The sequence below is a fragment of the Manis javanica genome, chromosome 5 (genome assembly GCF_040802235.1).
Source record: "Manis javanica isolate MJ-LG chromosome 5, MJ_LKY, whole genome shotgun sequence".
Taxonomy (NCBI): domain Eukaryota; kingdom Metazoa; phylum Chordata; class Mammalia; order Pholidota; family Manidae; genus Manis; species Manis javanica.
The window spans coordinates 162,361,991-162,389,716 of record NC_133160.1 but is presented as its reverse complement, the minus strand read 5'-3'; the positions used below and the strand labels follow the sequence as shown (position 1 = coordinate 162,389,716).

At 42.4% G+C, this 27,726-nt stretch overlaps 1 protein-coding gene across 3 annotated transcripts in view; it reads right to left on the bottom strand.

Annotated features, from left to right (window-relative positions):
* Nucleotides 1-27,120, bottom strand: part of TAPT1 (transmembrane anterior posterior transformation 1) — a 61,858-nt gene extending 34,738 nt beyond the window's left edge. For 2 of the 3 annotated variants that reach the window (XM_036990563.2, XM_073237806.1), the window contains exons 1-3: nt 25,849-27,120; nt 14,701-14,831; nt 1,287-1,405 (exon numbers count right to left, since the gene is read on the bottom strand). In XM_036990563.2, the coding sequence (XP_036846458.2) occupies nt 1,287-1,405; nt 14,701-14,831; nt 25,849-26,674 (1,076 nt within the window). In that variant the 5' untranslated portion in view covers nt 26,675-27,120. The remainder of the gene's footprint in view (nt 1-1,286; nt 1,406-14,700; nt 14,832-25,848) is intronic. The other variant, XM_036990559.2, reaches the window with a different exon arrangement.
* Nucleotides 27,121-27,726: the final 606 nt, after the last annotated feature.

Sequence of the window (27,726 nt, the reverse complement as noted above, 5' to 3'; positions counted from 1 at the left end):
GTTATTTAATGCTTACTAAATATTAAGTATATGCTCATTTACTACTTTAAAAGAGAACCTTCCATGATTTTAGTCTTTAAAAACAATCAACATATAATTCTGTATATTGACCATTAATTTTATAGCTCAGTTTCCATGGTTCAGTTGATAATAATTTTAGTTAAAATGATATATTTTATATACCACAGACTAGTCACCTACTTTACAGTTAAATGAAATTTCAGACATTATTGTTTACTTCAGCATTTTAAAACTTTTCACAATGAAAAGAGTGATGCCTATTAGGAATTACTTGGGCAGCTATGCAAGAGTGCAAAGAGCTACAGAATCACATTACAGAATGACTGCAAAGAATGGAGGCCTGCTGACGTATCTATACCAACAAACAATACTGTAAAATCCAAACTTCTAACCTCCAGACCAATAAAGCAGTCATATCCATGTGAACTTAACACTTTCATCTAACTATTCCTCATTTTGTTAGGGAAGGAAGGAAGGGAACTAGCATTTATTCCCGTCTACCAGGAACTAGGCACTTTGCAGGTGTTTTCTTTTTACATCCCTCAGTCTTTGTGGTAAAGGATGCTGGGCTCTCAATATCCCCTTTCTGCTTATGGAGAAACAGGCTTAGTGTTAGGCAGTTGCTCACCACTCACCAGCTAATCAGTGCTGGGTTGGGCTGTCTGAGCCTTCCCCCTAGGACATGGTTTTCAGTTTTCCTCTCTCATGAATCAGTCTCTCCTGCAACCAGGAACAAAGACTCCACAGACCCCTTTACACAGTGATCTCAAACGAGATGGAAGAGGAACCCCTGCAGCAAGTAAACTCCTTAGGAGTTTCTCTTACCACCTCCCCACCCTCCCAACCCAGCCTAGAATCCAGTCCTCACTTTACAGATGACGCCCAGGAGGCCAAGGGACCTTGAGAAAACAAAGGAACAGGGTGAGGTAACGGCCGAGAGTGAGGCCCTTAGACTCTCCGTCCTAGACCCTTTCTACTCTTCAATACAGCCTTCTGCATTAATATTAGTTTACAGGCCAAAGCAAAGTTCTGGTTCACAACCACTTGGAAAAAAATGTGCATACAAAAATTGCAAATATTATATAAACATATAATATTCATTAAAGATAAACAGCACTAGTTTATGCACTAAGGGCTGAAATATGAATGCAACTGTATGAATTATCCCTATTTTGCAAAATCTAGCCAAGTGATTATTTAATTCAATAACTATAAGTAGTAAAAATAATTCAAACATTCAAAATAGTTCATGATCTTCAACTTACCTTAAACCATAGCAAGGCAGAGTGAAGAGCCTGAACAGTGCCAGGAAAACTCTTAAAGGAAGCAGGGTGAACACATACAGAAATGCATCCAGGCACAGAAAGATTCCAAAAACCATAAGCTGGATTGTAAAAGGAAAGAAGAAAACAAAAAAAGAAAATTGTAAAGTAAGTATTATTTAAATAATTGTAGATGAAAATTTCTAATCTTTGTGAGAAATCTGTTTCTCAAAACTTAGCTATGATATGAACAATAGTTCTACTTGTGTGTATGAGTCATATATTTAATTAGAAATCCTTTTTTCAAAGTGAAGTGTTGGTTCTTCTCCTAAAGCCTTCGGTTTACTACTACAAAAGTCAATTATTCAAAAGAATTTGCCCTTGTCCATTGCTATGAAACATCTGATGTGGTTTTCTGGGTACTTACTCGAACTTCAAAGATACTGTAGAAAACCTTCAAATAGAACTTTTGAACTCTAAACTTCTCTCCTAATTTTGCTGTTTCCAGCTTATCAGAGTGCTTCATGGATGGGCAAGACTGGAATATATATTGAGTTAATGTACTGTTCATGTTTTAACTATATGAAGTGAGCACTAATTTTAACACAATTTCATGTGCACTCAAACATGCTGTGCTCAGAGGCACTGTTTCTAACTGGAGAGGAGCTGATAATGGGTATGTCTCTTCCCTTTCCCTGTCACATCCTTCCTTTTTTTTGTAAATTATATATTTTTACCTGTTAAGTTTAGGACGGTATTTCACAGGAGGGTAGGGCCTTCAGATGGCTTAGAGGAGCAGTCACATCACACCCAGGCTACCAGACTCTGCTGTTGCAGGAGCAGTGGCTTTCTGTGTGTCTGACACAAATGTGGTATGATATATATGCCCTCCACACTATACTCAGTGTATCCTTAGTCAGTAATCGTTCTGTGTAAATATATTAAGTAGTTAAAATCCATACTTTCATGGACAGAATTGTGTGTTCCCCAAAATACTTGTAAGCTAAAGCCCTAACCACTAGGACCCCAGATGTAACTATTTGGAGATGGGTCTTTAAAGAGGTAATTAAGATGAAATGAGGTTTTTGGGGTGGGCCCTAATCCAGCATAGCGCCCTGATCAGAAGAGAAAATTTGGACACAGACATGGACAGAGGGAAGAAAATACAAAGAGCTGGGGAGAATATGGTTTACAAGCCCAGGAAAGAGGCCTCAGAAGGAACCAGCCCTGCTGACACCTTGACCTCAAAGTTCAGCCTCCAGGACTGTGAGAAAACAAATTTCTGTTATTTAAGCCATGCAGTCTGTAGTACTTTGTTAAGGCGGTCCTAGCAAACTAAAAACACATCCTTTTTTTTTTTAAAGTATTGTTAATATACAATCTTGTGTTGGTTTCAATTGTACATCACAGTAGTTTAACAGAGTAATAACATCTCTTTATTAACTTTTTGCAAGACTGTATCAAACACACACTAGATTTCTTAACTGGAATACAGACTCTAACAGCTTTTTTTCTTTAACAATTAAGACTCATATATATATATATATATATATATATATATATATATGCAATAATGATTGTTCTACTTAACTACCAAATTGTGTGCTGCAGACCACATGATTTCTTCAGTATTTAGCCTTCCTTCCATGACAGCTGGTCACCCTCTTTCTGTCCTGAGCACAGTCACAGTTCTGCAACTATTCTTGTTTTACACACAAAACAGTGGTGCAGCAGACTGAGATGATCCACCTAAATTAAAGCTAGTGGTCCTGATTTATTACTCTCCTGCCACTGAGAATCCTTTCCATCTGCTGGTGGACTGTTGGTTATACTCCAAAGGCAGAAACTCCAGAAACCCAATGATCATATGTGCATTATGGAAGAGAGCACATTGGGAAGAAGAGTGAATGTTTTTCCCTCTTGTGACCTTACACAGGCATGAACAAATGGCTCATTCATCCAACATCTACAAGCTGTTAATACGGGCCAGCTAACATGCTCAGCCCAGCAGGCACAAGGCCAGGCTGGACACCACGATGGGGTTCCTGTCCTCTCTAAGCTTATTTATGTTTTAGCATAGACACCAGTGTGTAGATAAAGGAGGTGAATGCAGTGGTAACAGCCACCGTGACAGAACTGAGTATGCAGGGAACAGGGCAGCCCCACAGACAGAATAACCAACCGTGTCGGAGTGATTCAGAAAAAGTTCAAAAGAGGAGACTCTTAATGACCTCTGAAAAGATGAGGGCAACTGCCACAGGGAGGGCGTGGGCTGGGCAGAAGAGGGGGTGAGGGGGCAGGAAGCTTTCCAGGGGGAAGAAGCAAGGGTAAGTGATTGCGAAGGAGGAAAGTAATTATGAAGACTAAAACTTTCTCTTGAAAGAATTAAAGGGTAGTCACCTCTCTTTGGCTTAGGGGAACAAAAGTGCAGTGGGCCTTCCCCGTCACATTTCAGACCAGCCTGACAGCCTCCGTGGGAAAACAGTGATCTCACTGTGCAGTGGCTGTGTTACTGGGCTACCTGGAGCTGCTGATGCAATAGGTCTCTACATCAAAATGGGAGGAGAGAAGTGGCTTCCATCTAAAATTTCAGACGGGTGCAGGGCAAGAATTCATGTACACACAATGCACAACAAAAGAAACTGGAATGCCCTTCAGGGTTTGGAAATGGACAAAAGGGACTCACCTATTGTACTATTGTTTGGATATAACACTTTCTCATTAGGTAAACATTCTTTTAAACCCTTTACAAATGAAAATGAGAAAATGTCCTTAAAAGGTAAACAGAACATAATCCTGAAAAATTCATCCTTGAAGAAGTGGGTGCAGCATGAGCCTGGCGCCCTGCTAGATGCTACACACGCATTATCTCACTGAATTTCCGTGGCAACCCAGGAGCTTGAGGGGACCACACAGGGATGTATCCTGTACGAGCAAACTTCCAGGTATGGTGGTAAACACCTACCATTTAATCCTCCTAACAGCGATTTGAGGTAGCTATTGCCATCTTTTTGACACATAAGGAAACCACAGCCCTGAAGCTGAATGCTTACCCAAGGTGTGGGTCAGAGGAACAGACATTCCAGCCCAGATCTGTGCGCCCCACAGTCCTGCATGATCTCTCTGAAGCAGTAGGAGCACTCCCTATTTTTAGCAGAAAGATCTTCCTCCCTCTTTCTGTTAGGTGAGGAGTTAACACAATAGTCTTTGTGCTAACTATTCTTTTGCCAATTTGCCTAGTGTCTAGTGTCCTAAAAAATGCACAAAACTTGAATCAAACTTATGAAAGGCATACACATTTCACATATTTACACTTATTGCTAGCTTTGAAAATGTTACTAAGAATTAAAAGTTTTGAGTATATATTATTAATGAGAATAATGTACACTTTCACACCTTCAGTTAATTTGTATGGCACCTTGATAAAACAGGCACTTTTTTCAATTTTCTTTTTATTTGGGCCAAATAACCGTGAAGTATTCAAGCAGTCTTAAGTAATGCCGAGCAAAAATTCCCCTGAAATATAAGGTATGACTACAAAGTAATGAAACAGGTGTCAATAACACTCTGTTTCACTTTGAGAAATGCAAAAATCTCCTGCCCTTCTTAAAACGCCACTTGAAATTTCAATATAAATACAATGCTGTAGCTACAATTAAAAAAGCACAATGCTTCTGAAATAGGCCTCTTTGTATCAAAGGAGTCTGTCCTATTAGCTGACAGTCACGCTTGTGCATCAGACCCTGTGAGTCTCTTGTCTGTTCCCCATTTCCTGTCCACTTCTGGTACGGCTAGCCACTCGTCTCCCGTGCTTCTCCATCTCCTAGGATGCAGATCTTACCTTACACAGATCTTCCGGGCCTTATAATGAATATATCCTCTCTCTGAACTCGTCATTACATAAATAACAAGGAGCAGAAAAGCAAAATATGGCAAAGAACCAAAGCATAATGAAAACAAGGAATCACACACTGGAGTTTCAGGTTTTTATCTCTCTTCCATTCTATGCCTTTTCCCAGGAATGGAAGACAAAATGCTGCACAAGGTTCTGTACGAAAACTTTCCATGGCTAACACTCCTTTAGTTTGTTCCTCCTTCTCCCTCTTAATCAAACATTTTTTGTGTAGCTCTAATGCAGCAGAGACTGGGACAGCTGTCTAAAGCTTATGTTCACTGTTTTACAAAGGTCAAAGTCTTGTAAAACAATATAATGCCAAAAGAAGAGGGTTCAAACTCTTGACTACTGCCCAGTCAGAAATGCCCTCATATTGTAGTTCACTGCACACAAATTCATATATACACTCACAAGCCCCTAAGAGAAGTTTCACCAAAATAATATCAACTTTTACTCCATGAAATATAGGTTGATATTTACTATTTCCCTTTTATAAAATAATGCTGGTCTCACTAAATTCACGACCCACTAATGGGTGGTAACTCAATGTGGCAAACAGGTCCCTGGAGAAGCAGGCTGGCTGGAACTCACTGGCTGGGCAGCCGCACAGGCAGTGCAGACAGCTCAGAGTGGCTGCAGCGAGCTTTACTGAGGGTATTTGAGTTGGAGCACACTGGTCTTTGTACAAAACTGAGATACAAATTACAGATACTCAATTTAAAGATTTCTCTTAAGATGCATTCTGAGTAGAGAGTTATAAAAAATTTACATGGAAAAGTTATTTTGAAATAATCTGCTTAATATGGTAGCTCTTATAATCCTTCTTTGGAATAAGAAAACTCTAAGCTTAACAATCAAAGGGCAGAAATGGTAGCTGACTTTTCTGTCTCATGAGAGATCTTTCTGGAAGGACTGCAGAAACCTTCTACAGGTCCTGGGCAATACGGTTGGATACTGGCCAGGTGCTGTGTGCCAGGCCTGTGTCCATAGCCTTGGCCCACCCGCACCTCCACTTGGAAAGGCAGCTCCCACCCCAGCATTACAGTGAGATTCAGAAGCTTGCCAGGTGCAGCTTATGAGCAGTAGAGGCAGGGCCAGACTTCAGTTGGTCTGCAGAAAACAGAAGCATTATTTCTATTAAGGACACCTATCACTCATCTAGCCTGCCTCAACCTTGCCACTGGATTTGGTCTTATCTATATTAAAAATAAAAAGATTTAATGCACGTTTTCAACATGTGAATGTCAATGTTAAATTAAGAAAACTATAAAATGACAGTGATTCTATAACACCATTGGTCAACAAAATATCACATGCTAGTGAAAATTTTCCACAACCAGCTCTTCCCACATTCATTTGAACCTACTATTCTAATTTTAGCCTCAAAAGAAATAAACAAAAATGCCAGCCTTTCTCTATGGAGAATGGAGTTTCTAGAGCTTAAAAAATCTGTTTCCCTTTTTGACAAAAATCTCCTGCCTTTCTTTTTATGCCATTTGAAATTTCAAAATAAACGTTATGGCTAAAATTCAAGTGGCACAGTGATTCTGGACTATGCATCTCTGAATTACACAAACCACCTCTTCCCCCACGGGACCCACTGGCAACTGCTTGTCGAGGATGAGGACAGCAGCAGTTAGCTGGAAAACAGGTATAGAGCAGGAAGCAGCATCTGCCTTTCCTTCCCCCAGTTACACTTTTTCTGAAGCTCTGGGTCTACTCCTTTAAGTGCAGAGACTGTATGTTGCTCAATTCTATCCCAGAGGGATATCAGATCATAGGAAGGACACCTTCCCCAGGGAGCTCACACTCTAGAGGCTGGACATGACTGTGTAGTAATTGCCAGATCTGGAAGTACTGGAGAAGAGACTGGGTCTCTACAGTGTGCGGGCAGGTGGGCGTAGGGGGTGGCACTGGGGAATGTGCACCCAGAGGAGGCAGGAAGAGTGAGCCAAAACCCCCGCAAGAGGAGACAAGGCTGGCACTTGACCTTGGCAGGCACAGTAAGGAGGAACAGAATTTCAAATAAAGAGAAGAGCGGGCACAGGTGCAATGGGAGTGGGAGGTGGTGTGGCCACAATGTAATCATTGTACAAGAGGTCCATAAATCATCTTCAGTTAATTACTGAGTAATGCAAACCTTTATTCCATGTGCCAGAAGTTCTCAATAAACCCACATGTAAGAATCTGTTATTAGAAGAATGCTATGGAGAATGGGTTATTAATAAGAAAGTTTAGAAATGACTGCATTTGAAAGCAATTACTTCTTCAAGGTCATCCCTATGGTATAATAATTTTTATTCACCTGAATTCAAAAATTCATAACCCTAGGAAGTCTATATTTTAGGAGATGGAGAACAACTGCATTACCATAGCCAACTACTTTTATGATAGGCGAGGTTACATAAACATATGTAACCATGGAAAACAAAGTGATTTTGATAAAGATCTTTGTAATAATCACAACCTACAGCAGTCAAATACTTAACACATGGAACAAATTTCTTATAGGTAAATAAATAAATTGAAGGTTTTAATCTGTAGTTGGAAAGGTCTTGAGATTTTCTTGCTTCTCTTCTTTTTAATCCATGTTGAATACTGTTATAGTCTAAGCACTTGGTTCACATTACCTTACTTAAGCCTCACAACAACCCCTACAGCAGGGACTATTATTTGGTACGCTGCAAGGGGCAAAAAGGGCTATGATGCACAGGCTTGGGGGTGCCCTCAGGACCCCTGACACATGAGAGTCACCTCAGGAACTGTAGAGGTCTTAGCAGCTGCTACAGGAGAACGGCAGCCCCTGCAGGCTATGGTCATACACCTCCTAGGTTGGTATACATTCATAGGGAGTGGTCAGCAGCACTACAGCAGACTAAAAGTGAGCAGAGAGGACAGTTCAGAAGGAGAGTAAGAGTCTGAGTGAGAGATCATAATGGCCTGATGTAACCCCATGGAAGGAGAGAGGAAGAGAGAGATTTAAGATTGTTTCCAAAGCTAATGTAACAGAAATAGGTTACTAATTCAAAAAGATAAACACAGTCCCATGGTGCCAAGTTCACAAACTGTCTTTTAAGTACATCAATGAATAGGGTCGAGGCCTGAACTCTGGCCAGTTGTCCCAGAACTATCAGATGGGACCTATATGCCCAACAGGTAGCAGGGTCTACATGGGGCCTATACTGAGCCACAGAAGCCCTGGATGCCTGGGGTGCTGCCCTATCACCTCTAGCCCCCAGTTCTGGAGGCGGCTGCTGCCAAATTGGCCCTGTCCCCCAGAGAGTTAAACGTAAGACAGATGCAGAGGGTGCATGGAAGTTGCTATGACCACTGCTACAAGCAGGTGGACAAGCCTCAGAAAGGATGGGAAGAACACCAACCAAGGTTGCTGAGAGGCTGAGATTCTAAGCCACACAGATCCCCATGGTTTCCTGCCTCTTAGCAGCTGCGTGGTGGGACATCTGAGCCACGGTGTGTCACAAACAAGAGCTGCATGAGAAGAATTTAGAGGGATGATTCCCCAGACATGTTTTTAAAAAATTAGAAATTGAGCAGAATGTCCAAGAAATCACCACCATAAACAGGGTCTTATTAGTTTCACAGTAAAACGCCAGAACTGTCTTAATGCAATAAGGCCATGACTACATTTTCTTAACATACACTGAGAATCAACAAAAGGGCTTTATATGATATTTTAAGTAAGTTCATTATTTTGAAAGGAACTTGAGTTATTTTTCCTAAATGTTACCCTGTTCCAAACACGAAAAAGGTAGAGAACTAAGTTCCTCCACTAGGTATGTAAAATTTCCATCCCTGTGAATCTTCCCATTCACTCCTATCGCTTCTGATCCTTGTGGGCAAGCTCATTCACAGTCACGGACTCTGAGCCTCTTGAGATGATCCAGTCCAACCTCCTAATCTTGGATGAAGAAAGTCAAATACCAGGGACGATCAACGGCTCCATGTGGCCCTCAGCCATTACCTGCAGACATGAGAAGCTAAGGTTGTCGAATCTTGACCCCAAAATTTCCCCTGGGTGACAGTGACTTTTCTCTCAATAAAAACAATATGACTAAAAACAACAATATCCTATACCTACAGCAGCAATACTTATGTCTTCCATCAGACAAATTTAAAAGTTAAAAGAATTTTTTAGTTTCTTAGGACAACTAAACTCAATTTAAGACTAAGCAGTTGTATTCAATTTTTTAAAAAATGTATTAAATAACTATAATGTACAAAGCATGATAAGAATGAAATAATAAAGGACTGCCAAAAGCACAGAATTACCAGGTAAGGAAAAGGCAAAAATCCATTTTCATTTTAGTTCTACCTTTTATGACAGGCAATGTTACATAAACACATGTAACTACAGGAAAGAAATAACTTTGATAAAAGCCTTCATATAATAACCTACATCTGACATGTATTTAACATAAGGAGTAACTTTCTTAAGAGGTCAAATAAATAAACCAGTTGATTTTAATTTGAAGAAAGATTAAGCATATGCAAAGAGCCTGAGATCTCTTGGTTCTCTTAGTTGTAAACTTACTGAACACTGCTCTTCTGATTTTTTCTGAAGCAAAGCTCTGAGGGGTGGCCAACACCAGCACCATTCTCAGCCTGTCTCTCCCTTTGTTGAAAAAGCATATTTACTGTTCCAGTCTCCCATGCAGCTAGGGATGGTAACTCAGTTGGCCAGTAAGATACAAGCAGAAGGAAGGTGCTGGGGCACCTATAGAATAACTCTTTATAACTGGGACAGTCAAAAAGGTGGCACTGTCCACCTCCTTTTCTTTCTGCCTATAAATGCAGATGGAACTCCTGCAGTCGCAACTATCATCTTTCTATTAAAAGGCAACATGTAAAGGGACCAAAAGCCAATTTGCCAAAGATGGCAAAATGGATAGATGGAAAGGACTTGAGTCCACACTGTCCTCATTAATCTGCTGGAACAACTGAAATGTCCTTCATCTAGACTTGGCAGAAAAATAAGAAATGTATTCAAGCCACTGTTAGGTACTGTGCTATATACAGAGCTAAAAGGATTCTTATGAAATACATTTTAAGAGTTTCCTTCCAAAGCTAATCATAACTCTGTACTTAACCATTCAAAGGAACCTGGATCCAGTGTCCTTCCAGACTATTTTTCCTTCTTGTGTGTACCTAACAACTGACTTCTGGATCTTCCTAGCAAATCCACTCCCTACACATACCCTAAAATGCATGTTTACAGTTGACCTCTTTTTCTCATCACCATGCTATTGCCTTCACCAGCCTTGGTTTTATCTCTACACTTCCATACTGTAAAAATGCCTAGAATATGTAAGTACTCAAAACAAAGAGACAAAGAGAGAAAAATCAATACATAGGTGAATAAGTGATCTGTATCTCTCTACATCAGCATTTAATGCTATCAAGGAATTTTAGAAAATACTATGGTGAGCATTCCTTTACTATTACCTGCAGTTTTTTGTTCACACAGATGACAAAAGGATAATTTTGCACATAGTGCATGGTAAATTGTTCCTATGGGGTCAAATACAGATTATATACTAACACATGTTTCCACCCAACACAGACTGAAGGTGAGATCTGTCTGGAAGTCAGTATGAGACTGCCATAATGGGGCCTGAGGAACAGACCTTTTATAGCATATGTCTCAGGAGCCGATGGGGAATCTGTGCTAACACATTTAAAACACTAAGGACAGTGACTAGCACTAAATCCTTTTGATAACTGCTAATATTTTACAATTAGAAATGGTGCCAGAGGTGGGATGTAACTGACCGAGTCAAGGAGGGTATGGAGTGGTGAGCACTCACTTGGCAGAAATTTCCTCTGTTTCACAAAGCATCTAGTTAGAGCATGGTGGTCTGTCCTAACCAGAAGCTCCAGCCATATGCCTGCTGAAGTCAGACTCTAGAGGGCTTGGCAGAAAATGTCAGCATGGTAAGGTGTGTTACCTCTCAGGACTATTATCCAAATCCTTCATGAGAAAGAAAAGCTTCACTCTAAGACAGTCTGGCTAAAAAGAAAGTGGGAAGAAAACAGTTTTCTCTAAAGGCTCTTTCTGCCTGTGGTCAGGCATCCAAAAAGGCTGAGAGTCAGAAAATCATGTCCCTTGCAGGGTTAGAAGAGTCAAGTTCAGTAGCAAGAAAGACAGGAAAATTAAAAATATAACATGAGATAAAAGTGCAACACAGAAGGAACCTTAAAAACTAGCCTCTCCCCGTAACCTCCTGCTGTGCAGATCCCCAGAGGAGAGCTACCACACCTGCAGAGACAGCCCCAGGATGCAACCTCAGGACAAGAAGCCTTCCCAAGTGTCTCTGGTACTCCCAGGGCAGGGCAGTCCCCAGCTTGATGAAGTGAGGATTGTGAAAGATATTAAAAATTCATATACAGATGAGAAAACAAAGGCACGTGGACAGAAGTGAATTGCTAAAGGTTTTCCAGCTAATAAACTATGGAGCCAGGACTAACCCCAGGCAGGCTGGCGTTAGGACTCATGCCTTTCACCATCCTGCTAGCTTGCCTGTGTACTTAGAATGCAGAATGTAGTTCAACCTCCTTGGTTGTATGGAAAATGCAGCCCTCAAAGTGGACAACACAAACAATCAGTAACAGATCTGGGATGAGAACCCAAGGGGAGTGCCAGCATGGGGGAAAGGGGATGTGTGGGGGAAAAGAAACATTCCCCCGAAGCCAGAAAACACTCCGACATAGTATACCTTTATATTAGAATGGAAAGTCCAATATGAAAATGTGCTAATAATTGGAAATACTACTTTAAATATATGAGCAATCCACCTTTATTAAATGTCAAACACAACATGTTTATCCACTGACAATACTACACAAAAACTCTGGGATTTTTTTTTTTTACATTCAAAAACAGGTTTGGGAAGAAATATTGAGGTCATCTTTCTCTTGACTTTAAAGTATGAACTTTTATTACATGTTTTATAGTATGTGCAACCCTTGTAGAATTGAAGTGCTCTTTAATTATCAAGTTTCTCTTCCTGAAAAGGCTAGATAAAAATATCACAGCTTTTACCAAAAAACAAGAAAAAAATGAGTGAGGCATTATATATATTAGGATAGGCAAGGTAAACACAAAGGAAACCAATAAAAAATAATTTATTGACATGAATGTCTAAACAGCCTCCCAACTCTTATAAAAGCCTGAAGTGAATCGCTACTCATTTAAAATAAAGGTCTTTGAGATATCTGAGGGAATTCATGCTGATAAAAGAAATACTTAAGCCTAGAATTAAACTGAAACCCAAACTCTGCTTTCCTCTACATCTCACTTAGTCTTAGAAATTGCTCTAAACTGAAAAACATGACATCCTTTACTACATTTTAAGCAATAAAGCTTCTGAGGTGTCATTCTAAAAGACTAAATTAAATGTTGTAAAATAGACATAAAGCCAAAAGCCTCTGGCATGGGAAACAAATAGGATTTGAACATTGTTATGATTGCACATGACTAATGTTAATTCAACTTTTCTGACGTTTTACACTTTGTATTCAGACACATGAAACCAATGTTTCATGAAAAATTCTTACTCTTAGTACAGACAATGCACTCTGATACTTTCTTTGTTCTCTTTTTTTAAAAAAAACCCTAATTGATTACACTTTACCATATGGGTTACTCTACCCATCAGTGGTCCCGTAAGGACCACATGTGGTTTGAAAAATGCTGGTTTATAGTAAAAGTTCATCAAGACCTGCAGGCATTTTCCCCAGAGGACACCTTATATTCACAGTAACTAACAAGAAATGCTTACAAGTTTCTGTGAGAAATCTACCCAGAAACTTGCTTGTTATTTCAATGATGCTGGCAAAGTGACAAGGATGTGGGACAGAATTATGAAGGGATGTCGCCATTGCTACTTAGTTCTGTCCCAGGAGGGGTGAACAAAGGGCTCAGAGACATGGCCCTGCTTTGCAGTGGTCGCTGGGTATGTCCGGTCAGGTGTGGACTGGAGGCAAATCCCTGTGTGCTCTCCCCAGAGAAAAGGGGGAGTCCAGAACTGCTCTGACAGGTGGGAGAAAAGACTCCCCCTGTGGAGACCAGGTGGTAGAACCTGAGTGTGGCAGACACCATCCTGCACAGGAACGCAGGCCCCAGCAGACCATCCGCCCAGCTGCCTCTGCAATGTGTCCTCACACTTCCCCTCTTGGCTTATCACTGGAAGGAAAAGGTGAGCTTTGAAAACAGGTTGAAGTGTTTTAAAAAAGACACATAAATTGGCTTTTTTTTTGCATGCGGAAGAACCATTACTCCCCCTCCAGACAAAGTCTTAAATAAGCTCCAGTATACAAAATAAAGGGCTGCTGCACTGGGGGAGCAGAGCTGCAGAGATTGCCTCTGCTCTGCCACCTCCCCTCTCATTTGACAGGCTCTGGTCCCTCCGGAACCCTGGACCCCCAGAAAAGCAGCAGCCCAGGAACAACTGAGCAGACTAATGATCAGGACCAAAGGCCTGCCACATTGTCATAGCTGTTCCCTCCCAAGTCTTTGCTCACGCCCCCAGCTCCCAATCTCATCCTAACACAAGACTGCCTAAAACTCAGCATATGAACCTGTGTGAAGCAATGTTTCTCCAAACGTCTCTCTGCACCTGACTCCCTTATTCTACCATATGGATGGATTGTCAAAAATAAAAGGACATCAGTCAAACCGGTGCAATCCTTACTTCTCATGGTTATACACACACATCTCTTTATTACAATATACTGATAAAGCAAAACAACAGAACTCTTTGATAGCCACTCAGGAAATGTGATTCTAAGGAAATGATCTAACTATTATAAGTTTTATGTTGCTATAGAAGTATGAAAACATGTTCTAATATAAATTATTTCTTAATTCTTTCCTCGTAGCAGAAATTCTGGAATTACTCAGACTCACCAACTCTAGCAATGCAGAGGAAAAAGAGCATACTTCTTGTCATATCTGACCGGTCTCAGCACAGACACAATCTGGGGAATATGCTGTGTAAAGAGCTCGTGCTGCTGTTATGAGGCTTAGCCTATGAGATATTTTCTGTGAGGAAGTGAAATGAATCATCTTGTTCTTTAAAGAAACTGCCCCTTAGATTTTTAACTATGAGGGTTTTTTTGAGAAACTGAAACCTTATAAAAGGCTGAAATTCATAATTTATCATGCTGAATGGAAAAAATACTGCTTTTGGGAAACCCAAACTGTAGAGATCTAGAGTAAGTAGAGATTAATTCCTTGGAAAGTTATTTGTATGGGACACAAATAGAAATATGGTAAGTTTAATAAGTAGCAAAGTTAAGAATCACTGAATCTTACACTAAACACAGACTTTAAAGCATCTTCCTCAATGGGAAATCCTACTCCCCTAATATATTTAATTACTTACGATTAGATTATTTTAATATTTTAAAAACTCAACTCAAGCTGTTTGCAGTTATTTTTGGATAAATAAAATGTTGACATAACTTTCAAAATGATGTCTGGTAATAGAAAAAAAACGGTACCTTTTCCAATTCTTTTGGTATTCGCAAACAAGTGTACACTCTTTCTCTTCTTTCTGTGTACTTGGCCTCATTATGTTCAAGGAAGTACCCTCTTGTTAGTTCAGCACTGAGGAACCTCAACAATGAAAGCTCTATAGAAAAAGAAAATCACACAAAACAAAAAAAAACAGTATTTATCAAGGAACTTACATGCTAGCTGGGGCCCTAAATAATATATATGTGAAACAAAAAGAATAAAATAATCTATAATTCCGTGCCCAGAACTGAACTGTTACACACAAGTGATAGCAAAGATTGTTAAGAAAATTGCTGTTCTGTGTGAAATGCTACAGGAATATAGAAGGAATGATTACGATGAGCCAAAATAGAAAAGTGTTTTTAAGAGCAGTCCTGGTTGTTATAGCTGATCCAGAACTTGGACTGATGGAGAGATAGAAGAGAGGTAAAAAGTGTCGACATCGAGTATATATAAAATGGATATTTTATGTATCAATGATTATTTACACACACACATACAGAAAGAGACCAAGCCACTTAACAGGCATTGCGTCAGTCCAAGAACTGTCCGGAGTGAACAACAGGGATATTGGTACAACTTCTTCCTTCTTCCTCCTCAGAGATCCTGCAAAAGTGTCTGAATAATGCCATTTCCTTAGGAGAAGGCTTACCAACGAGATGATAATCCTAAGTCATACAAAGCAGAATCTCAATTAGACATGGAAGCTCTCCCTTTCCTTGGCTTTGTCCACCTGCTTCCTCTGCTCTTCTGAAGCTAATTCACCCCAAGTCTTCCTGACTCAGGTGAGGAAAGTGAGGCCAAGAGAGGCTGAATACAGTTAGCTGAGCCTCGAACACCACAGGTTTGAACTGCATGAATCCACTTGAGTGCAGATTTTGTTCAATAAACATATTGGACAATTTTTCAGAGATTTGCTACAATTTGAAAGTTTTTTTTTCTCTAGCTTACTTTTATGGTAAGAATACAGTACCTAATACATATAACATTCAAAATATGTGTGATTGATATATTGATACATACTGATAAGAATATACTATATAATACATACAACATTTAAAATATGTGTTAATAATACAACATTCAAAATATGTGTTAACATAATTGGTCCAGGTTCCAGTCAACCATAGGCTATTATTGGTAATGTTTCTGGGGAGTCAAAAGTTACCTATGGATTTTTGAGCAGGGAGTTGGCACCCCTAACCCCCATGTTGTTCAAGGGTCAACAGTACTCTGCAGTTGGCTGTAACTGGCAGACTTGTTGAGGTGGTTATAGTCTGGTCCTAACTATTTCCCACATGTTATGATTCTCTGACACCCCATCCCTCAGTGACTCTCACAGGACCCCTTACTTCCCAACTACTACCTGCTCTCATTCTCTAGGAGGCTCAGACTCTTCAGAACTCAGAATACCAAAGGTGTCAAACTGCCCTCTTTGCTCTCTGCTGGCCTTGTGGTCCTCTCACCAAATGCAGTGTTGGTATTCCTTCCAAAAAATGACAATCAAGGAAGGTCGATTTCACTCATGAGTATTGACCTAAGGATTTGTATCTAGGTGAGTGCCAGGATTTAAAAGTCTGAAGGTATGAGGAAAAGAGTAGTTAAAAATATCCTTGAAAAGCTTGCAGGAAGATTCATAAACAGACTTAACTATATTCTGATGGGCCTGAAACAGCTTACTTCCTCCTGGCACTAGAACAGATTACTAGTTCTTAAGCATCAAGCCAAGTAGCTTACTTATATAGAGAGATTATACTATACAAAAAAAAAATTACACACAGACACACTTCTTTAAATGCCAGATTCCTAATCCATCTGGCGAGTTGGCAATACCTTGGCTTACTGGGGACTGGAAAAGACGGAGCTAAAGCAGACTTCTCCTACTCTAGCCTTGTGCAAGGCAGGCCAAGTCACCACACATACCATGGGCGTTGTCCTTTCCCTACATTTACAGTTGAAGCCCCATACACAAGATGTGAACTGTACTGTGTATATTAACAGATGTTCAGATTAAAAGGCCTTCGTATAACCAAATCTATGTGGAGTAAAAGTTTTGGTTAGGAATTTCTAATATGATGTAGGCTGGCTAGATCCAGAACAAGAGCTGCTGCCTGAAGAGGAGAGAAAGAAAGCCTTCTGAGAAGCAAACAAGACAGCCAGAACTACTGAAAGATAAAAATTATACTTTTACTCATTCAGTCAGTTTTCTAATTAGAAAGGAAAGGATGTTTCAATTAGCTGCTATCTATAAATATCAATTTTTCCACATAGAACCTGAGAAGCAACAGAACCCTCAGAAAGCAGGAGGCTGCACTACACCCACCTTCACCGATGCAGTGAGCTGTGAGTCAGGAGCCCCAAAGATCACTTCACCACAGTCGCTGAGCAGCACGACTGTGGCTCCCGATTCCTGCCTGCCGCCCCTCCACCGGTGGCTCTCCTGCCCCTCAAGCTGCCAACCTTTCTGACCTACGTCTCTCTGGCAGCTCCTCCTCCGCTTGAGTGTTTGCTGGCTCAGTGCTCTGTTTGCCACATCCTAACAAGACAATGAGTTACAGTAAAACACCAGCCATCCTTCAAGGCTGTATTCTGACATGTCCTCCGTCACCTTCTTTTTTCTTTCTTTTTTCCTGTATATATTGTCCTTGGCATTTTAAGGTTGGAACTATCATCTAAATCCTGAAATCACCATATCTTCAGCTCTGACTCCAAAGCCTAAACCTGTATTTCCAACTGCTTCCTGGCAACACCATCTGCAACCCCCACGGACTCCACCTTCACCTGCAAAGCCAGCTTGGCACCTTCCCCACTAGCTCCATGCCCTCCTGCAGCCCTGACTTGAGCTCACAGCATTGCCAGTAACAGGGTTCCACGCGAACAGCTCAGGGCTGAATCTGCCCACCTCCCTCTTCTGGCACCAAGCCCTAGGGGTTCCTCTTCTGAACCATGTATTGACTTTGCCTTCTTCCACACTCCACCTCATTTGGTCCTCATGATCTCTCTCCAGAGTGCTGCAAAAGCTTCTGCTGGCACCCTCTTTCCAATCTTCCCTCCCTTTGCCCTAACTTGGCGGGGCAGCCAGACTCAGCATGCTCACAGACTGGCTACCGCCACCCTCGGTGGCTCTTATTGCCTCCAAGAATGGTCCTATACCTCAGCAGTGGCGACACCAGATCCCTTACAACTTGGGACCTGGCTATCCTTTCAGCCATGCCTCGAGCCTGCCTGCCCTGAATCTCTAGGTCATGACTCTCTAGCTACATGACTCTTCAGTCTTGCAAAATGGTTCCCACTGTTTGTTGGCCTGGGAATTCCTTTGCTGTTTTCCACAGGTGAACACGAGCAGATGTCACCTGCTCCCTGAAGACATCCCCAGGTTTCCCAGGCAGAATCCATCCTTTCCTTCACTCAGCTCCCACAGCAGCTGCCCCTGCCATGCTTCCCTGCACCATATTACACTCATTTTTGTGGGTAGTTCTTTTCCTTTAGTGTCTGCATCTGCAGGGCACAGCACATAATAGGTGCTCATCAAATGCTTGCTGAAGGACTATGGATGAGAGAAGAGGAAGAAAAATCGCAGAGAAGTGTGGCAGAGAGAGGACAAAAACAGAACCAGCTATGAGAAGGAGCAAAAGCAGAGAATACCAGATTTCTGAGAAGAGAAACTATGGCTGAGACAGAATTATTCTGAGCCTGGGAGAGTCAGCAGAGACAGAGTGACAAGCCCCTTCCTGGTGTCTCACTGGATGCAGCAGCCACTGATGGTAAGGAGCCTCTACTGTGGGTCTCTGAATGATTCATAGGGTCACCCAACAGGTACTGAAACCTCTACCTCTGGGAGGACAGGGTGCCACGAGGTAGTCACAGCCAGTGAGTGTCCTGGGGTATGGGAAGGGGAGACACATTATTCACAGTAAGTGCAGGGAGGGAAGCTGGGCAGCCCATTAGCATGTCAGCCATGTTAAGGAGATACAGAAACAGGTTATCACATAATTTAAAATTGTAAAACACAAATTAATCCAAAAGGTTGAAATAGCTATACCCTTGTTTATTTAGAAGATTATCTTCCACAATGGTGTCTTCCCTGATGACTGCAGATGATGGAGCTTTTACCATAACAAGAGTTTTGTTATGTTTTGATCCTCAAGAAAAGCACAAGATCAGCAATGGGAAGAAGGGGCTTCTGGCACCAGCTCTGTCACGCATTAGTCTTGTGACTCTGCTCAAGTCAGAGATCACTTCACACAAGAGAAAACTTCACACAAGAGAAAACTGAGGCTTCAAGCAGTGTTACTTGCTTGCCTTCCACATAGGATGGTTGAGGGACTGAGAGATTTGTCTTTGAAAGTATATGAAAACTGCAAAGTGTGACACAATGTCTTGAACTACTTACTATTAATTTCACAAGATTTGTAGTATTCACCAGTTCCGGGTTAGTGGTTATCTAATGTTTACTAATGGTACTTCTGCATTCCTGTTTCCAAGGATAAGAGTAATATGACAGATAAGTGTATTAACAAACCATGTAACCAAGTATTAATTTTCTGCAAACAATTTATACACTATAAACCCCTGAAAGTTTAACTATATTGTAAATACAAAACAGTGTTACATCAGGATACTACCTCTAGAAATGTAAGGATTTTAGTTATAAACACCAATTTAGACTATACAATGGATAATTTAAAAGTAAGAACTTAGAAAAATCAAATAATAAAAACATGTTTTGAGTGTACAACCCTCATAATTATGAGGCAGGATCTACTGTTATGCCCACTTTGTAGTTGAAGGAAAAAGGTACAGAGAGGTTTAGGAGGCCTCCCAGGTCACAGAGGATGCAAATGGTACAGCCAGAATTCAAAATCAAGCAATCTATCCCTAAAGCACATCCTTTTTGGCACTAGATTGTTTAGCCTGTCATTGTCTCAAATGCTTTTGTAAAAAGGCCACTGTGTTCTTTCTGGAAAACTGGGGCCCCTTCTAAACCCCCCCCTTTCTCTGTGCTCCCCTAGAGCACCCCGGGTTTACTTCTATGAAGTTACACTGCTAATTAGCTGGCCCCCTTATGAACTCTTTGAAAGTAGGTACCTTATATCTTCACCTTTCCCATGTGAGTTCTGAATCTAAGGATAGGTTGGTGTACAACCAACACCATACTAATGGGCTAGGGAATGGTTTCAAAAGATACGTTAAGACAACACTAACAGAAGAACCAAGCTTCATGGGGTGAAATATTTAGAAAGCTTTCTCTTACCTCCTTCTCCCCCACTTCTGGAGAATTGGCCCTGTTTAAAGGATTAGGACCCTCCCACTTTACAGCAAAAGACAGTTTACAAAGCTATGGCAACACACTACAGCGCAAAATTTTCACAATCCTGAGACCTAAAGAGAGCAGGTAATGGCATTCATATTTTGCAAATGAAGAAACTGAGGCTCATAGAGGTTAAGAGATATGTCTGAAGTCACTGAAAAGTTAAGGGACAAATTAGGACTAGAACCTAGATCTTTGAATTCCAAGTTCTGTATGCTCTCTCTCCTAAACCGTAATTATCATCCATCTAGCTGACAATGATATAAGACCTAGCCCTAATCTAGCCTCAGTCAGTCAGAAAGAGCCCTTTGATTCACACTGAAGAAGGGGATTTTGTTGCCCCACAGCCTGAGCTATTAAGCTGTCCGTCCTGCTTTGTCAAGCTCACTCCCACCTTTCCCTGGCGGTGGACATATTCTGCATGATGCTACTTAATCTTCAGTTCCAACATGTAACTGTGTTTCAGTGTTTCTGTTTGTTTTCATTGTTTTAAACATTGTTCTACCTTTTACAGACTTAACTGAATACTTGTTCTGGGATGCTAGGTGTAGCCACCTGGCTAATTATTTAGGAAGGCTGTTGCTCTTTTATCTGTGAGAACCACTCTTCAAGAATTCTGCCAGCTAAGTGTGCCTTAACTTTTTCCATACTGTGGTGGCATTTCATTCTTCCTTAGCAAAAGGGTCACTCTCATTTGTTATGCCAAACATCTGTCTCTATATTTTAAGAGCAAATTATTTGCCAAACTAAAATGTTCCAGATGTTTATTTTTAAATATTAACTTAACCATTTTAACCATCAATTTGTTTATTTATCCAGCTCTCACTAAGAAGAAATTTCAGTAAAAGTCTTTTAAAAATAGAAGCATTTTTCTATTTAATTACATAAATAAGTGCTTCTACATTAGAACTAAGGTTTGGCGATTGTAAATATTTAATATAAGGAAAATAATAACAATCATAAACTATTCCTCCAGAGCATTTCTAATCAACATTCCTTTCCTACCACAGAAATGTTCTGTGATCCAGTATCTTAAATTGAGAGAAAATATAGTATAAATTGCTTTTTCCTCATCCGTAAAAGAAGAAATACTATGTTTGTCTTCTGACATAGCTTGTTTTTGGAACTCAGGATAAAAAGGTATTAATTAAAAGTAATGAGTAATCATAAATATATCTATATGTTCAGTAATAGATCTAACTATATCTTTCTTAAAATACCACTGACCATTAAGAAACTGTAAAGTACTATTGGTTTAATTGCTAGGGAAACATTATGAAACATGCAAATGTTCATAGTCTTCAATAATGTAAAATTTTTATAATAACTTTACTAAGGTTACACTAAAATACTAAATGTAAGTTGACTATACAAATATGTAAGCTTATTAGACAAATATAGAGACACACCTGTACAAGGCCAACTAGGAATCAATACAACTGCAATTCTGCCTTCCTGAGTCAAGTGTAGTAAAGGTACCATTCAAGTTTTTAAGGCCCTCAAACTGTTTATAGTCTCATTCAGGGAAGTAAAAAATAGGCAGAATATTCATAAATTACAAATGTACAGGTGGAAAGCAGATACAAAAAGAGTAGTAACTTTTTCCAAAGTCACAATGTTACAAGGTTAAAGACTAAAAATGGAACCAGAGTATCATTCATCTGACAGTCCAGGCTATATAGTCCATCCAAAGACTTTTACACAAGCATTCCCCAAACTGGGCCACAAATGAGCAGCTAAGGCTGAATTTTGGAGGATAAACAGGGTTGAAGTTAAACATTTAAAAAAGCCAAGATATTGAACTGGTCAAAGACCAAAATGAAGAACCTCTCATTGTTTAATTTACATGTATTGGCTAAGCAAGTGAAAATTTTAAAAGCTGAGCAATACTTTCTCAGAAGAAAAGAAGCTAATCTTACCTTACGTGTATCAGGGTTGTGGTTGCTCCAAGTAATTTCTTAGCCATTGTTATGGTTATTCTGATTTTCCTTTGTAAATGAGAAATTAACAGATTCTACAGTATAATTTCAGAATAACAGACTTAAATCATACATCAGAATAAATTTGGGGCCATATGGATAATTATGTAACATTATTCTACAAAGGATGAGGACTGGTTAAATTAATAAATACTGGCTATATAATATAAATATATATATATATAAAACAAACACTGATAAATAAAAATGTTACTTGTAAGAACTATGTAAATTTTTAAGCACACAAATACTAGGATATGGGAATATAAACAGTTAAGATCTTTGTCCCACTCAAAATCTTTTGTGGGAACGTCTAATAAAGATGATCAGTTGGTTTTTCTGGGTTTTAGTCTTTCTTCCTGCCTCTGTTCATTCTCCATTCTCTTATGGAGGTAAAGAAGTTGAAAATTGGTACAGAACGAGAAAAGCAGAAGAGATGGACAACAGCTTCAGCACTGCCAGTGAAAAGTCACCATTTAAAAATGAAAAAATGGGCCCTGTGGCACTGTTACAATCAGAAATACTATTGTTTGCCCATCCCTATCGCTGTGTGTACTCCAACACCTGCATTATATAGGTGTTGCTGCATCGTTACAAGCAGGTGTTATCCTTATTTTACACCAAGTCTTCTACTGTTAAATCTCTGGCTACCAGAGCCAACTTAGATACTTCAGACACTAAACTATTTAGTAGTGGAGTTATGAAACAAAGCCAAATGGATTAGGCAAGCAGTTTAAACAAGCATACAGTTTACAAAGCATTCAACAACCGAACCAAGCCAAGAACAGATTGCCTAATTATTAGACCAAAGTTGACTTGCTCCGCTAGATTCCTAAATGGGAATACGGTTATACAAAACACTCCCATCGACAACTTTTACAGATGAGCGAAGTGGGGAACAAGCACAAAAATACAGTATATGGACTTATTATCTGGTCTTATGTCAAAAAGAATAACAGAAGTTGGTAGTATTATCAAGAGTAAGAAAAAGACAAAAGGGATGACTCTGCAGTTCTTGATGACCACTATACCAAGTGCGAGACCAGTGACTGCATAACGCAATGGTGGAACGCACAATACCATTCTGAGAAGGAAAACACGAATGATGAACGGATACCCATTTCTAACTGCAGTACGATAAGTACTAGCACCTGAGAAAAGTTTCAGCCCACTACCAGGCTACATGTTAGTCAGAGAGAGAGTTCAGGGAATTACGTGATTAGAAGAATTTGAAAGGAGCAGCAAAAAGAAAGCTAACACTTTATATTGATACATGTATATGGTATATACATCTGTTAACACACAAATATTCACATATATTTTCCAATATGTAAATGAACAATGACAGGTACAAAACAAAAAATATGAACCTCAAATACTATGTTTTGAAGTATTTTACTCAGATGGAGAAGGTTTGGATAAGCACCTAATCTGTATATTCATTTATGGAATCCCACGCTGTTAGGACAGCCAACAAATCTCTTATTTACAAGTGCCCTAAATACCTTGGCAGAAATGATGAAGGGGACTCTGGAACTAACTGATGGTCAGGCCGCCAAAACAGCAAAATTATAACTTCCAAAAGGAAAGACAAAAGTTGCCGTAAATCGGAGAGGAGGACTAGAATATCAGAGGCAGCACCAAAGAATAAAAAATGGACAAGTGACACTGGAACTGCAAGCACCTAGCCTTGGACGACGTTTTGATTCAGGAGAAGTGGTTCTCCCAGGTCGCTAGGTGGTGCCACTCAAAGGCCCTCCGGCCCAGGCCAGCTATCGTTTTCTAACTTTTGGACAGAAGAAGGAAAGGTTACCCAACAGTGGAGGGAGCAATGTTGGAGGATAAGTGTGCACGCAGAAGCACTTAGCAGCCTGGGCATCTTTGAACGGCCTAAAGAATTCTAGTGTCCAACGATGATGCCTCTGACCAATGCGACATTAGACTTAGAGGGTGGATGCCAGCAGGGGCAAGAGCTGTGTGACTAGCAGCACACAGACATGGGGGAGATAATAATGGGCCCATGGAGAGGCCCTGGTGGCACAACACCCACTGGTGACCCCAGCTGAAATATTCCTGATTCCTAAGTCCTGATCCCCAAGAGTTGCCAATGTCATCTCTTCTCACACAAAACAAATGTTATTTGGGAAATGATAAGGACTACCCCCAACCAGTAAAGTGAGCAGTGTCTCCCTGATAATGACTTTTCTCCAACTATGGGTTAGAAGCCCAGCTTCAAACATGTTGAGTAAACCATGACCAGTAGGTAACCCATGCTGACGAAGAACGTGTGTGAGGTGTGAAGTCTACAGAAGTCCATGGCACCAGGTACCAGCCCCGCCCCAGGAAGGGCTAGGGGCACGGTGTCACAGGTTACACCAAGAGCCAGATGTCTGTGCACATCAAAAGGCTCCTGACAACTCCATTTTCTGGGCATGCAAACAACAAAAAAAGGCTTCTAAAATGTTTTTCCTGACACTGAGAAATATTTTTTTTAAATGACAGTGAAATCTGGCCACAGTTGTTTCTATTTGCACTAAAGTACACTTAAGGTTCAAGTTTAAGTAAACAGACAACTGAGAGATTTAATACTTTGTCTTAGATCCTGCCACTTCAGAAAGTGAATACTCTTGCAAGACGACCAAACTAAACAGTTGAGAATTTTTAAGTGATTAATGGAAAAAGACTGAACAAGGTACATTACAGTCTGTACTTAATTTATCAAACATACAGACCTCTTTAAAATCTAACTTATGTCTAGCTGTTGAGATTTGGCAGATCGGTCAGGATCTCGCCTGATCAGCCTTACGGCATGTAAGTACTCTACATTTTCAATACCCAAAGACAATCAATGATCAATGATGCAGTAAGCCTTACAACTTGAGCATTCATTTGCAGGAACTACAAGAAATCTTGGCTAACACAGCCCCTACTGCACACCAGAAACGATTTTTTAATTGTAAGAAATGTAATGGAGTTATTATCGTTTAGTTGCTGTTCAAAACTTAGAATTAGGTAAGAATTAAAATGTTGCGATTACTCTATATTCAATGTAACACACATCAAAATCTCCCTTCCCCTTTTAAACCTAATACACAACTGCAATATGAACACAAATGCAATTTTTTAAAATCCTTCAAAAATAAGAATAAAATCCTATTGCTTAAAAAGATAACAATATGACTTAAACCGGTCAGTGAAGTAGGCAGGAGTCACACGTGCATCTTTTCCTAGGCAGCCAATTTTTTTTTTTAAGTGGCTTAAGTTTCGCTTAGGAAAAGTTATAGGTAACATTGTGGGGACTACTAAATATTTTCGCTCCGGGCTAAAGTACTGAACTTCACGGTTGTTACCACGTTGCTCGCTGCGGCTGTGAAACACATATTTGGGGGACAAGTTAACAGGCTTCTATGGCTCAAGTTCTCTTAATATACATAAGAAAAAAGTCACCTTGGCACGAAGATACTTTAAAAATCAGCTTTGAGCGTCTCAGTTTTGAGTTCCTTGAGACGTGGGTTAGCGAGGGGTGAGGACACCCCAGGCGTGTTTCTGAAAGACCTTTCAGGGCAGTAAAGTGCCCGCGAACAGAACTTCCCGGGCCGCAGCCCTCCCCGTCCGCCACACCTGACCCGGCGCTGGCCGCGGGGCCTCGGAGGCGCGCAGCGGCCACGCCCGGGGAGCTGTCAGCGGCCGCGCCGCCGGGGGAGCCTCGGGGCCGCAGCGGCTCCGGGCGCGCACAGCCCGGGCGGCTCCGGGGCTCACGGCCCAGCGTCCCGCGGCTCCCCTGGCGGCGCCCGCTGCCCTCGGCGCCCTGGCCGCGGCCTAGCGACGCCCGCCCGCCTCACCTGCGCGGCTGCGGCGCCGCTCCCGCCGCCAGTCGCTCTCGTAGAAGCCCAGCGTCTCCGTGTGCTGAGGCGCGGGCGGGGGACCGTGGCCTCCGCCGCCCGGCTGCTCCGTCTCGCCGCGGCCGTCCCGCTCCGGCCCGTCCGCTCCGCCGCCGCCGCCGTCTCCCGGGGCGGCCGCGCTCCCGACGCCCGCCATGTTCCGAGCACAACAAACCGTCCCCGCTGCCTCCCTCCAGCCTCCGGCCCGGCCTCCGCCTCCGGCCGGCCCCCTCCCCGGCTCGCCCCGCCCCTCGCCGGAGCCCGGGCCGCCGCCGCCATCCGCGGCCCGTCGGCCGACGCGCGCCATTGGCGTCAGCGGCGTGTGCGAGGCCGCCGCCGCCGTTGCCGCTGCCACGGCCGCCGCCATCTTTTTCCTGCCCTCGCCGTAGCGTGCGGTGGCTTCCCGCGCCGCGGCGGGCTCGGCCGTGCGGGGCACTGCGCCGGGCTCCATGCAGGCGGGCCGTGAGGCTGGGGAGAGCGGGCGCCTCTGGGGCGCGGGTCGGGGGCCCGGCGGGAGCGGGTCGGGCGCGGCCGCTGTGGCGGGGGTGGCGGCGGCCCGAGGGTCGGTTACGGAGCCCCGGGGCGGCGGCCGCTGCGCCCGCTGCCCGCCGTCTGCGAGGTGTCCGGCCGCCCGTCCGGGGCCCCTTTTGCAGGCTCGGTGTCCGGAGTGCGCCGGCGCCGCCCGCTCGGTGTTAGCACCGCCTGTGCGGCCGTGGCAGCGAGGGCCGCGCTCCAGGTCCCCGACCCCCGCAAGGCCCGGCCCCACGCGACCGCTCTGGGCCTCCATCTCTTCTGCATATTTATGGTCGCTCGTCGCATTCCCTGGCCTCTGGGTTTCCGTTGAGCTTCCAAAGCACTTGGGCCAGAAGGAGCTCGGGGATGCTGTCCAACAGGTGGGGGCGCGGAAGGGACGCGACGGGCCTCAGGGACTCAGACCGAGAGGCTACGGGCTTTACGCGTTTTACGCGCCCGCGGACCTGCTAGGCTGCCTTTCGGGATTAGGGTTGGGATATGGCTCGGCCGCCGCCATGTCCTTGCTCCATCGCCTAGGCGATCGCTCTACTTGGGCGGACGGTCCTTTGAAGCTCTGGCGCGTGACTCCGCACCGAGCACGGGCAAGACCACCCGCCGCAGGGTGAAAGTGAGATGCCCGCGCTGGGGGAAGGGTCTGGGCCTCTGCCGCCCGCTTCCGGCGTGGTTGCTGCTGCGCGCCCCGTTAGGGGGACCGTGGCCGGTCGATTTCCCGTTTGCCAGCTTGAGAACTCATCTGTGCCTCTATTACCTTTCTGATTAGCAAAAGGGAAACTGTAATTCTTCCCCTAACGTGAAGCTGTCTGGGGATTTAGCTAGACCAAAATTTGAGAACCAGATATAAACGGATATGAATAGAGCAAAATCGAGCTCGTGGTGATTCATCAGACACCTTGAGGGTTCTGCTGTGACTAGAAAGTACCTGGTCACAAACGGTCGGCAGGTATAAACCGAGTGGCCTCTTAGGGGCAGCATCCTGGGGGTCCTGACCGCCTGACATCAGGCGGAGTAAGAGGCAAGGGTGACCTCCAAGACCAACTAATAAGGCCCCGAAGCGGGGAACTGACCTTCCGCCCACCCTGTGAAAAAAGGAGCCAATGCCTTCGGAATGGCAATGGCTTTATCCCCCAGGAGCGGCACAGTTCACAGGATTCCATTTCTCGACTCCTGTGACCATCCTCCATGAATGTGTTTTTGTTATACTTGGTCAAAACCGATCTTTAGTGAATCACTTAGAAACAGACGCTCTGGTCAAATATTTAGAATCATTAAAAAAAAAAAGATACCGAAATTTTTTGGCCTCTAAGT